Consider the following 13,762-nt stretch of genomic DNA (forward strand, 5'->3'; position numbering starts at 1 on the left):
AAACATACAGAAGGAGGAAAAGGGGTCCAAAATAGTCTTTCACATGGTCTCTAAATCCATGTGAAATTATGCTTTCTGTCAAGCTTAATCAGAAAAATAAAGTAAAAGGAAAGTTCCAAAACTGAGCAGACCCTGATACATTTTGAGACAACTGCCCCTGGAACTGTATTCTGGAGCTGTAGGCTAGTACAACAGACCAAGTAACCCTTGGTATCCCATATCACTGAGGAGAGACTATTTTATCTAAGAGATCTTTTCAAATTACCATAGGAACTATGTCATAACCCCTAAAAGTTCCAGAATGGGGTGAAAATGGCAGTATTATTGGTCAGCGTGAAATTCACACCACTCTAATTGAGTCTTTGCTAAACCCCGCCCCAGGATTTTGGGCAACCAATGGATAGCAACTGTTTTTGAGTCCGACAACTCAGACAAGCTCATGTTTGAAACGCATGAAAGCCAGTGAGGGCAGTGGGAAAAAAAACAAGTTTTCTTTAAAAAAAAAAAATTGTTTAAAATGGCTAAATAATTGTGCACCTGGGGTACTTGCCACTGTAATTCCTGAAATACAGAGCCAGTTGCAGTATTTTTCAAATAACTAGCTAGCTCTCAGTCTCATTCTTTGACCGCCAAATGTTGCTAACGCTAGCTAGCCCCTTAATATAAAGTTCTCTCGAAATGTGCAGTACCGGTCAAAAGTTTGGACACACCTACTCATTCAAGGGTTTTTCTTTATTTTTTCTATATCGTAGAATAATAGTGAAGACATCAAAATTATGAAATAACACATATGGAATCATGTAGTAAGCAAAAAAAGTGTTAAATCAAAATATATTTTATATTTCAGATTCTTCAAAGTAGCCACCCTTTGCCCTGATGACAGCTTTGCTCACTCTTGGCATTCACTCAACCAGCTTCATGAGGTAGTCACCTGGAATGCATTTCAATTAACAGGTGTGCCTTGTTAAACGTTAATTTGTGCAATTTGTTTCCTTCTTAATGTGTTTGAGTCAATCAGTTGTGTTGTGAAAAGGTAGGGGTGGTATACAGAAGTTAGCCCAATTTGGTAAAAGACCAAGTCCATATTATGGCAAGAACAGCTCAAATAAGCAAAGAGAAACGACAGTCCATCATTACTTTAAGACATGAAGGTCAGTCAATACGGAAAATTTCAAGAACTTTGAAAGTTTATTCAAATGCTGTTGCAAAAACCATCAACTGCTATGATGAAACTAGTTCTCATGAGGACCGCTACAGGAAAGTAAGACCCAGAGTTACCTCTGCTGCAAAGGATAAGTTCATTAGAGTTAAGTGCAGCTCAGATTGCAGCCCAAATAAATGCTTCACAGAGTTCAGAAGACCTGGCCTCCACAATCACCCAACGCCAACCTAATTGAGGTGGTTTGGGATGAGTTGGACTGGAGAGTGAAGGAAAAGCAGCCAACAAGTGCTCAGTATATGTGGGAACTCCTTCAAGACTGTTGGAAAAGCATTCCAGGTGAAACTGGTTGAGAGAATGCCAAGAGTGTGCAAAGCTGTCATCAAGGAAAAGGGTGGCTACTTTGAAGAATCTAAAATATGAAATATATTTTCGATTTGTTTAACACTTTTTTGGTTACTACATGATTCCATGTGTGTTATTTCATAGTTTTGATGTCTTCACTATTATTCTGTAGAACGTAGAAAATATTACAAATAAAGAAAAACCCTTGAATGCGTTGGTATCCAAACTTAGCTTAGCTTAATCGGCTATATTAGGAATATAACTCATCTGCTGTCAACATCAGCAAACGATTGGCTCCAAAAGTGGTTTGTAGCTTTAACTGCATGCACAGTGCATTCAGAGCCATTAAGAGGTTAGCCACACTACAAACAATGACAGTCCACCACAACATACCCAAGATGTTCCTGATTAGCCAAGAGTAGTCTGTTATTAATTTAATTGTGTATTAAAAACAGAGTTTGAAATCATTGTGAGCGGATTTCGCCAGTGGTTAGAAGGGGGAATTAGGCTTCCCGGAAAAATGTTGTCCAAGGTTGCAACAGTAACCAAGGGGGGTGGGGCATAGAGAAGGGTCAATTGGAATAAATGGCAGACGCGTAATCCTGATTTTATATGGGAAAATAAAAGTAAGAAATTGTGTAATAGAATTAGTCAACCTAAAATATTATCATACAATTCTAAATAGTTTATACAGGTTTTATACATGTTCTGTATAAATAGCATCTAAAATATATGTGAACAGGCCATAAATGTCTCAATTTTTGTTTTCTTGGAAAGCTGTGAGTGCTATTATATGATACAATATCAGTACTTGTTGCATCATCAACTGATTTCAGCCAGTGATTGACTGCATTGTTTTAATGGAATGTTGGCATATAGGCAGTAGATTTTAAAACTTAATGGAACCATTCCTCTAAAACTGACTGGCTAGGTAGCTAACAAACATTCTTCAAAGTCATTATTTTGCACAATATCTTATCACAGCACTGGCAAACCATGGTTTACCAACTCCCTGACCAAAATGGCTGACCTTTATACCATCATAAGAAGGTTCATTGCCATTCTAGTATTCTAATTCTATATTTGATCAGTGTTCTGTCATTTGTATTATGCACTATACCAAGCTACAGATAGATGCATGTTTCTGGCAAAGATCACATGCCTTCTCACTAAGCCCACATACAAAATACTTAGGAATGGCATGCACAACATCTTGCCGTCTGTATGCAAACCATTGTGATGCTTATTATGGTTTTAACTCCTGTCCAATAATAGAGCCTGAACATATGGAGCAGAGTGTGGGAACTGCCACACAGAGGACAGCCCGGGTGGACTGCGAGTCTGACCTAAAATAGCTTCACATGAAAAAAATGACCCTCTCCCTCTCATTCTTTCATTCTGAAAATAGTACTGAAAATAGTGAATTGAATTTGGATTGTGGTCCTGAGACCGGGGCCCGGGGAGCTGGGGACCAGCACTTGAATGAATGAATTCCTCAGAGCACACAAGGGTAGGCAGCAGACAAATGAATTTGGAAAAAAAGGACAACATTCTCATTACCAAATTGGGTCTGCAAAGGACATATTGGTCAGGAGGAATTTCTTACTTTCGACATGAAAGAGGAAAACATCTTTCATGGCTGGTTCCTTCAGTAAACCCATTTATAAATGTGAATGTCAGCGTCTACAGAGGAAGGGGAGGCTGGCTGATGGTATTAAGCTGGGAGGTTGAGGCTGAACAAGTAATTTCATGCAAAAAGTAAAGAAAAAATATTTCAACAAGAACCAGGGAGGATAAATGAATGACAAATGTGGCAACTTATTAACAGTATTAAATTACTCTGGGTAAATCCTGCTTTTACAGTCTGCTACCAAAAAGAACACTCAGAGCGCTCTATGTAATTAGGAATTAATGAGGATAAATACTGATGACAAAGACGATACAAAAGCAGTTGATCTTTGAAGATGAAGACCTATCTTTAGCTTATGATGAGTTATTTGAACATGAAAAATAACTAAACTCAGCAAAAAATATATATAATTTTGAAAGCACTTATGCCTGTAATCATTTTCTATGTGACTGCAAGATGAGGGTCCAGGAGCAAGTGCAGATTAGTACACGGCGCTGAACAAACAGACTCACAAGACTAACTCAAATCTATCCTCTCTCTTCATGACAGCCGAAGACATAGAACGGACAACGATGTACCAAAGCAAATAGCCTAGGCCAATTCAAAAAGAACATACAGTGCCTTGCGAAAGTAGTCGGCCCCCTTGAACTTTGCGACCTTTTGCCACATTTCAGGCTTCAAACATAAAGATATAAAACTGTATTTTTTTGTGAAGAATCAACAACAAGTGGGACACAATCATGAAGTGGAACGACATTTATTGGATATTTCAAACTTTTTTAACAAATCAAAAACTGAAAAATTGGGCGTGCAAAATAAAGAATCTGTCCATAGGACCACTTTAAGCCGTACACTCCACAGAGCTGGGTTTTAGGGAAGAGTGGTCAGAAAAAAAGCCTTGCTTAAAGAAAGAAATAAGCAAACACGTTTGGTGTTCGCCACAAGGCATGTGGGAAACTCCCCAAAAATATGGAAGAAGGTACTCTGGTCAGATGAGACTAAAATTGAGCTTTTTGGCCATCAAGGAAAATGCTATGTCTGGCGCAAACCCAACACCTCTCATCACCACGAGAACACCATCCCCACAGTGAAGCATGGTGGTGGCAGCATTAAGTTATCGCGGCCAGAAACCTGCTCCCTTTGCTCTCTGTTCCAAACGTAATAGACGACCAGTTCTGATAGCCTTTAGCTGTACCCTTATCCTACTCCTCCTCTGTTCCTCTGGTGAGGTAGAGGTTTTTTATTTTACCTTTATTTAACTAGGCAAGTCAGTTAAGAACAAATTCTTATTTTCAATGACGGCCTAGGCACAGTGGGTTAACTGCCTGTTCAGGGGCAGAACGACAGATTTGTACCTTGTCAAATCGGGGGTTTTAACTTGCAACCTTCCGGTTACTAGTCCAACGCTCTAACCACTAGGCTACCCTGCCGCCCCATATAATCCAGGCCCTGCAGTGCCTAGCTCCACTCCTACAGTGCCTAGCTCTCATTTGTTGACTTCTGTAACCGTAAAAGCCTTGGTTTCATGCATGTTAACATTAGAAGCCTCCTCGCTAAGTTTGTTTTAGTCACTGCTTTAGCACACTCTGCCAACCCGGATGTCCTAGCCGTGTCTGTATTCTGGTTTAGGAAGACCACCAAAAAACCTGAAATTTCCATCCCTAACTATAACATTTTCCGACAAGATAGAACTGCCAAAGGGGGCGGTGTTGCAATCTACTGCAGAGATAGCCTACAGAGTTATGTCTTACTATCCAGGTCTGTACACAAACAATTTGAGCTTCTACTTTTAAAAATCCACCTTTCCAGAAACAAGTCTCTCACCGTTTCCGCTTGCTACAGACCACCCTCTGCCCCCAGCTGTGCCCTGGACACCATATGTGAATTGATTGCACCCCATCTATCTTCAGAGCTCGTGCTGCAAGGTGACCTAAACTGGGACATGCTTAACATCCCGGCCATCCTACAATCTAAGCTTGATGCCCTTAATCTCACACAAATTATCAATGAACCCACCAGGTACAACCCCAAATCCGTAAACACGGGCACCCTCATAGACATCATCCTAACCAACTTGCCCTCCAAATACACCTCTGCTGTTTCAACCAAGATCTCAGCGATCACTGCCTCATTGCCTGCATCCGTAACGGTTCTACGGTCAAGCGACCACCCCTCATCACTGTCAAATGCTCCCTAAAACACTTCAGCGAGCAGGCCTTTCTAATCGACCTGGCCCAGGTATCCTGGAAGGATATTTACCTCATCCCGTCTGTAGAGGATGCCTGGTTATTCTTTAAAAGTGCCTTCCTCACCATCTTCAATAAGCATTCAAAAAAAAATGTAGAACCAGGAACAGATATTGGTTCTCTCCAGACCTGACTGCCCTTGACCAGCACAAAAACATCCTGTGGCGTATATGCATTAGCATCGAATAGCCCCTGTGATATGCAACTTTTCAGGGGAGTTATGAACCAATATACACAGGCAGTTGGGAATGCTAAGGCTAGCTTTTTCAAGCAGAAATGTGCATCCTGTAGCACAAACTCAACTGAGGCTAGGAAACACTGTCACCACCGATAAATCCACTATAATTGAGAATTTCAAGAAGCATTTTTCTACGGCTGGCCATGCTTTCCACCTGGCTATCCCTACCCCAGTCAACAGCCCTGCACCCCCCACAGCAACTCACCCAAGACTCCCCCATTTCTCCTTCACCCAAATCTAGATAGCTGGTGTTCTGAAAGAGCTGCAAAATCTTGACCCCTACAAATCAGCCGGGCTAGACAATCTGGACTCTCTCTTTCTAAAATTATCTGCCGAAAATGTTGCAACCCCTATTACTAGCCTGTTCAACCTCTTTTTCGTATCGTCTGAGATAACCAAAGATTGGAAAGCTGCCGCAGTCATCCCCCTCTTCAAAAGGTGCAGACACTCTAGACCCAAACTGCTACAGACCTATATCCATCCTACCCTGCCTTTTCAAGGTCTTCGAAAGCCAAGTTAACAAACAGATTACCAACCATTTCGAATCCCACCGTACCTTCCCCACTATGCAATCTGGTGTCAGAGCTGGTCACGGGTGCACCTCAGCCACGCTCAAGGTCCTAAACGATATCATAACCACCATCGATAAGAGACATTACTGTGCAGCCGTATTCATCGACCTGGCCAAGGCTTTCTACTCTGTCAATCACCACATTCTTATCGGCAGACTCAACAGCCTTGGTTTCTCAAATGATTGCCTCGCCTGCTTTACCAACTACTTCTCTCATAGAGTTCAGCGTGTCAAATCGGAGGGCCTGTTGTCCGGACCTTTGACAGTCTCTATGGGGGTGCCACAGGGTTAAATTCTCAGGTCGACTCTCTTCTCTGTATCCATCAATGATGTTGCTCTTGCTGCTGGTGATTCTCTGATTCACCTCTACGCAGATGACACCATTCTGTATACCTCTGGCCCTTCTTTGGACACTGTGTTAACTTCTTATGGTATATGGGACGGTTGTGTCCCTCTTGGGCAAAAAACAGGGAAAATGCAGCGCGGCAAATTAAAAAAAATTCACACATGTAAGATACTCAATTAAAGCTACACTCGTTGTGAATCCAGCCAACATGTCAGATTTTAAAAAGGCTTTTTGGCGAAAGCATAAGAAGCTATTATCTGATGATAGCACAATAGTAAACAGAGGGTAGCATATTTCAACCCTGCAGGCGCTACACAAAACGTAGAAATAAAATATAAAACATGCATTACCTTTGACGAGCTTTTTTTGTTGGCACTCCAATATGTCCCATAAACATCACAATTGGTCCTTTTGTTTGATTAATTCCGTCCATATATATCCAAATGTCCATTTATTTGACGCGTTTGATCCAGAAAAAAACAGCTTCCAAAAAACTCGAAAATATTTCAAAAGTTGCCTATAAACTTTGCCAAAATATTTCAAACTACTTTTGTAATACAACTTTAGGTATTTTTAATCGTTAATAATCAAACAAATTGTAGACAGGTTTATCTGTGTTCAATACAGGAAGACAACAAACCAACGCTACTTTTCACATCTTGCGCACTCTCAACAGTGTTACCCAGTTCCTAGATGGCCTACTTCTTCATTGCACAAATGAATAACCTCAACCAAATTCCAAAGACTGGTGACATCCAGTGGAAGCGGTAGGAACAGAAAACAGGTTCCTAAGAAATATAATTTGCCAATGAGAATACAGTGAACAGACAGAGACCAAAAACAAAAATTCTGAACGGTTAGTCCTCTGGGTTTTGCCTGCTACATAAGTTCTGTTATACTCAGACATGATTCAAACAGTTTTAGAAACTTCAGAGTGTTTTCTATCCAAATCTACTAATAATATGCATATCTTATATTCCTGGCATGAGTAGCAGGAAGTTGAAATTGGGCACGCTATTTACCAAAAGTGAAAATGCTGCCCCCTATACCTTAAGAAGTTAACTAACCTCCAGACGAGCTTCAGTGCCATACAACTCTCCTTTCGTGGTCTCCAACTGCTCTTAAATTCAAGTAAAACTAAATGCATTCTCTTCAACCAATCGCTGCCCGAACCTGCTCGCCCGTCCAGCATCACTACTCTGGACGGTTCTGACTTAGAATATGTGAACAACTACAAATACCTAGGTGTCTGGTTAGACTCTAAACACTCCTTCCAGACTCACATTAAGCATCTCCAATCCAAAATGAAATCTAGAATCAGCTTCCTATTTCACAACAAAGCATCCCTTCACTCATGCTGCCAAACACACCCTCGTAAAACTGACTATCCTACCGATCCTCAACTTCGGCAATGTCATTTACAAAATAGCCTCCAACACTTTACTCTACAAATTGGATGCAGTCTACCACAGTGCCATCCGTTTTGTCCCCAAAGCCACATATACTACCTACCACTGCGAGCTGTGCGCTCTCGTTGGCTGGCCCTCACTACATACTCGTCGCCAAACCCACTGGCTCCAGGTCATCTACAAGTCTCTGCTAGGTAAAGCCCAGTCGTAACTCAGCTCACTGGTCACCATAGCAGCACGCGCTCCAGCAGGTATAGCTCACTGGTCACCCCCAAAGCCAATTCCTCCTTTGGCCGCCTTTCTTTCAAGTTCTCTGCTGCCAACGACTGGAACGTGCTGCAAAAGTCACTGAAGCTGGAGACTCATATTTCCCTCACTAGCTTTAAGCACCAGCTGTCAGAGCAGCTCACAGATCACTGCACCTGTACATAGCTCATCTGTAAATAGCCCATCCAACTACCTCATCCCCATACTGTATTTATTTATTTATCTTGCTCTTTTGCACCCACAGTATCTCTACTTGCACATTCATCTTTTGCACATCTACCATTCCAGTGTTTAATTGTTATATTGTAATTACTTCACCACCATGGCCTATTTATTGCCTTACCTCCCTTATCCTACCTAATTTGCACACACTGTATATAGATTTTTCCTACTGTATTATTGACTGTTGTTTATTCTATGTGTAACTCTGTGTTGTTGTATGTGTCGAACTGCTAGGCTTTATCTTGGCCAGGTCGCAGTTGTAAATGAGAACTTGTTCTCAACTAGCCTACCTGGTAAAATAAAGGAGAAATAAAAACAATAATAAAAACATGTTTTTCATTGGCAGGAACTGGGAAACTGGTCTTAATTGAAGGAATGATGGATGGCGTTAAATAAAGCGAAATTCTTGAGGGAAACCTGTTTCAGTCTTCCAGAGATTTGAGACTTGGACGGAGGTTCACCTTCCAGCAGGACAATGATCCTAAGAATACTGCTAAAGCAACACTCGGGTGGTTTAAGGGGAACATTTAAATGGCTTGGAATGGCCTAGTCAAAGCCCAGATCTCAATCTAATTGAGAATCTGTGGTATGACTTAAAGATTGCTGTACACCAGCGGAACCCATCCAACTTGAAGTAGCTGGAGCAGTTTTTCCTTGAAGAATGGGCAAAAATCCCAGTGGCTAGATGTGCCAAGCTTATAAAGACATACCCCCAAGAGACTTGCAGCTGTAATTGCTGCAAAAGGTGGCTCTACAAAGTATTGACTTTGGGGGGTGAATAGTTATGCACGCTCAATTTCTTGTTTGTTTCACCATAAAAAATATTTTGCCCCTTCAAAGTGGTAGTCAGGTTGTGTAAATCAAAAGATACAAACACCCCAAAATTTCATTTTAATTCCAGGTTGTAAGGCAACAAAATAGGAAAAATTCCAAGGGGGGTGAATACTTTCACAAGCCACTGTTTCAGACCATATACTACGGGTATGACAAAACATTTATTTTTACTGCTCTAATTATGTTGATAACCAGTTTATAATAGCAATAAGGCACCTCTTGGGTTTGTGGTATATGGCCAATATACCACGGCTAAGGGCTGTGTCTCCACGTTGCACCATGACTAAGAACAACCCTTAGCCGTGGTATATTGAACATATACCACACCTCCTCAGGCCTTATTGCTTAATGATCACTTCTCACAATGGTGCTTGTTTAGTAGATCAAAGCTGATTCAATGTTTTGTAAGATTACATAATGATTCATTAGCATTTTACATTACAGAACCGAATATAATACCATAGCATAGTAGGCCTACAATGTTACTGTTACACTAAAAACATTGTTAGCTGAAGATGAATGGTCCCAAAAAAAGATAATGCGCCAAATCTCAACAGAGCGTGCCACTCAGCAGGATATATGCTTTGATTGAAACGAAATACAAGAAAGGCTAATAGCTTGTTAACACCATGTGCTCTAATTCGCTCACGAAACCATAATTCAAGAAGACCTAAATGCACATTCCCATGAAACTGGGAATACAAAGAATGAAGAATTATCATTCATGATTGACAGTGATGATGGCCTATTTTGAAACGAGGTAGCATATACCTAATTTGGTGTTTGAGAGTATTAACCTTTTTTTTAGACAATACTGTATGTGTGAACATATGCAAATGTTGCAATTGGAGGATCCATTTTATAGATATTCTATTATGATAGGCAATTCAATTGGCTACATCTGTCGGTACAAACTGAGGAAATGATGACATCACTTACTTTTTTTTGCGCTCCCTTGTCTAAAAAATAATAATAGCACTATACCACTGTGCAGGATCCACTTCAAACTCATTTTACATAAAAGTAGCAGTATCCAAAGGAACAACTGTACTATAATATGCCTACATCTATAAAGCAGAATAGAGCAGTACATCCCTTGAACACAACATGAAGTAACTTACTACCACAGTGTGAGGTACCCAGTGACAGCTGAGTTTGTAGAATGTAGAATGCCTACATTCAAATCATATGTAATGTGTATGGATTCAATCTATGAGGGTACAGTATATGTTCTTGTGGTATAAAGTTACTCTGTAGGGTTATAAAATGAATACTGCCAAGCCATATCATTACTTAAGTGCCCTCATACAATACCTCTTCCTCTTCCTTGGTTCATGCATAAGAAATGATTCACATGTATTTAGGTGGAGTGTATGCAGTGACGTTAATGGCCATGACAAGTAATATATGATATTTGGTTTTAGGTAAATAAAACATTACAAGCAACACTGATAGTCAATCATAAATCATAGCTACCTCTCCCATCGACGTAGAAGAAGAGGATTTCCTGACGTGTCGATACTCCTCCATTGAAGATGTTTGCTCTGCAGCCTGGCGAGCCCGTCGACCTAACTTTGCAACCTGAGTGAATATCATAATTCGAGTCACTAAAAGTTATCATAAAATGACATGAACACGGTCGTAACTCTGAAGCATTAGTTGAATATTAACTTTATCACACAATTGCTGTAAAGCGGTGTTTAGTTAGCTGGATGGCAATGCTAACGCTTTAGCTAGCTAAGTAGCTGCCTGGAAAAGGCTGCCTCGACAAGAGAGAAACCATAATTCAAGTTCAAGGTTTGCAATGACATTCTAAACATTACTAACGTTACCTATTATGTAAAGACTCTGTGTACAAGTTGAAATCGTAAATCACTTACATTCTTTACAACTCCACTGTCACCGAGTTGAAGATTATCGTCCATTTCCCCGTGCGTTTACAGATGGAGCTACTTCCTGGGGACCAGGAGCGTCACACCGCAACCATCTCCATGGTGACACCAATAAGGGGGAGTGGCGTAAATGGTCCATGCTCGAGTGGCAGGGAGCGTGACGTTAGAGGCAAGCCAAAATTACATGATGGAGCTACATCCAAAACTTTCAAAAACTCTGGTCTGGTAGATGCTGAGGCTACCCATCATTGGGTAGAAGTGGCCAATAGACAGAGACACATCAGACAAAATGTAATTATAACCCTACCTACACAGGAGTAGAAATACCTCCTATCACTGTTATGCTAATGAGGCATTAGCATAAATTAGCATACCAGTGATAGGAGGTATTTCTACTCCTGTGTAACTTCAGATTACCTATAGTATAACTTTTATTTTACTTTTGAGGACATTTTCTGTAGCCTACATCTAGGCTGGAAACATATTTTTTTATATATATAAAACTAGTTAATTGCCTCTGCCATGGAGCCCAGTTTCATAATATTACCTTATCTCCCTGCTACTTGCCAAAGTTTTTTAGGGCCTTTTTCACACCTTTTTCCCCTAGCAACTGCACTAGACGCCAGTGGTGGATAAAAGTACATAATTGTCATACATGAGTAAAAGTAAAGACACCTTAATAGAAATTTACTAAATTAATAGAAAATTACTCAAGTAACAGAGAAAGTGAAGGTTACTGAAACCCCCAGATCCTACACTGCCCTTTGTGGTGGAGGTGGCCACTTCAGAATTGGGCATAGGGGCCGTCATGTCCCTATGTCAGGGTAACCCACAGAAATTGTATCCATGTGCATACTACTAAAAAAAACGGTCTCCTGCAGAGAGGAACTATGATGTCATCGATTGGGAGCTCTTGGTGGTGACGTTTGCATTAGAGGGGTGGAGACACTGGCTGGAAGGCACCACGGACCCATTTCTCCTCCTTCACGACTATCGGAACCTGGAGTACATACGGACAGCGAGGCGGCTGAACCCGCGCCAAGAAAGGTGAGCCCATTTCTTCACTAGATTCGACTTCACCTTGTCATATCGCCCAGGTTCAAGGAACATCAAAGCCGATGCCCTGTCCAGTCTCTACAATTTGGGAGAAGTTCCTGTCCTGAGTGCACCAATTATACCGCCCTCCCGAGTGGTTGCCCCCGTGCTTTGGGACATAGATATGGACATTCACTAGGCTATGGGGATAAGGAATGGGCTGTTGACCTGGGTGCAAACATCTCTCGTCGCTGGACACCCAGGTATCACCCGCACATCGCTCGCTATGTCAACACCTGCTCCGTATATGGCCAAACTAAATCTTCCCGGCACGCTCCAGCAGGGAAACTCCTTCCCCTTCCCGTGCCTCAGCGGCTTGGGTCTCATCTGTCCATTGATTTCGTCACTGATCTACCCTCTTCTGATGGTTTCACTACTATCATGGTTGTTGTGGACAGATTCTCTAAATCCTGATGTTTTATCCCTTTCTCTGGTCTCCCTACCGCTCTCCAGGTCGCTGAGGCACTGTTCCAGCAGGTCTTCCGGCACTATGGCCTTCCGGTCCCCTGGCTGGTGCCGTCCCCTGCGACACCCCTCCACCTCCCCTGGATATCAATGGAGCCCTAACTATGTCGTCAGGTCCCTCCTGGACTCCCAACGTTGTGAGGGTTGGCTCCAGAACCTGGTGGACTGGGAGGGGTATGGTCCAGAGGAGAGTTGATCCCAACATCGTCCTGGATTTCCACCTACTCCGTCCGGACCGGCCCACTCATCACCCTCGTGGCCGTCCCCCTGGCCAGTGTCGTCCTCCGGCTATAACCGTGCGTCAGGCGGGGGATACTGTCACACCTACTCCTGCTTTCCCGCTCCAACACTCAACGTTGCCAGTCTACTAACCACTGGTCCTGGCAACCCACATTACGCACACCTGCTCCCCATTGTTACGCACACCTGGACTTCAATTATCATCCTGATTTCTCTCCCTTTATTTAGGCCTCAGTAGCCTTCAGGCAGTATTGGTTATGATATTCTTCATGTTTTTTATTATTAAACTCACCTTCTGCACCTGCTTCCTGACTCCCTGCGTATTGAACCATTTTCCTGTCCTGCTAGCCATTCAAAATGTAACTAGTACTTTTGGGTGTCAGAGAAAATGTATGGAGTAAAAAGTACATTATTTTCTTTAGGAATGTGGTGAAGTAAAAGTTGTCAAAAATATAATTACTTATGTACAGATACCCCCAAAAATGACTTAAGTAGTACTTTAAAGTATTATTACTTAAGTACTTTGTACACTGCTAGGCCCCACACTGCTAAGCGCCACTATGGTATTTTCATTCATAGCATGGTACTACTATGGTACTTTCACTTATACCATGGCATAGTCTGAATCATGGAAGTGTACCATGGTTTTAGCCTTGAACTATGATGGTACTACCATGGTTCTGCCATTGTACCTAAATATTACCATGGTATGGTATCATTTATACCAATGTCACGATCGCCATAATGATTGGACCAAGGCGCAGCGTGCGTAGAGTTCCACATATTTTAATTAATAGAAACTC

The 13,762-nt window shown here is 41.7% G+C and overlaps 1 protein-coding gene and 1 long non-coding RNA gene across 3 annotated transcripts in view; one reads left to right on the forward strand and one right to left on the reverse strand.

The window, feature by feature from the left end:
• The window catches only part of LOC110505544 (intraflagellar transport protein 43 homolog A), a 30,965-nt gene extending 19,685 nt beyond the window's left edge, over positions 1–11,280 (reverse strand). For both annotated transcript variants that reach the window (XM_021584838.3, XM_021584837.3), the window contains exons 1-2: positions 11,148–11,280; positions 10,744–10,848 (exon numbers count right to left, since the gene is read on the reverse strand). In XM_021584838.3, the coding sequence (XP_021440513.1) occupies positions 10,744–10,848; positions 11,148–11,192 (150 nt within the window). In that variant the 5' untranslated portion in view covers positions 11,193–11,280. The remainder of the gene's footprint in view (positions 1–10,743; positions 10,849–11,147) is intronic.
• Positions 11,281–12,040: 760 nt separating this feature from the next.
• Positions 12,041–13,264, forward strand: LOC149972100 (uncharacterized). The gene is made up of 2 exons (XR_016491534.1): positions 12,041–12,206; positions 12,708–13,264. It is a non-coding gene; the product is annotated as an uncharacterized LOC149972100 (long non-coding RNA).
• The last annotated feature ends 498 nt before the right edge of the window (positions 13,265–13,762 follow it).

The sequence above is a fragment of the Oncorhynchus mykiss genome, chromosome 25, assembly GCF_057628025.1.
Source record: "Oncorhynchus mykiss isolate SJ-2025 chromosome 25, ASM5762802v1, whole genome shotgun sequence".
Lineage (NCBI taxonomy): Eukaryota > Metazoa > Chordata > Actinopteri > Salmoniformes > Salmonidae > Oncorhynchus > Oncorhynchus mykiss.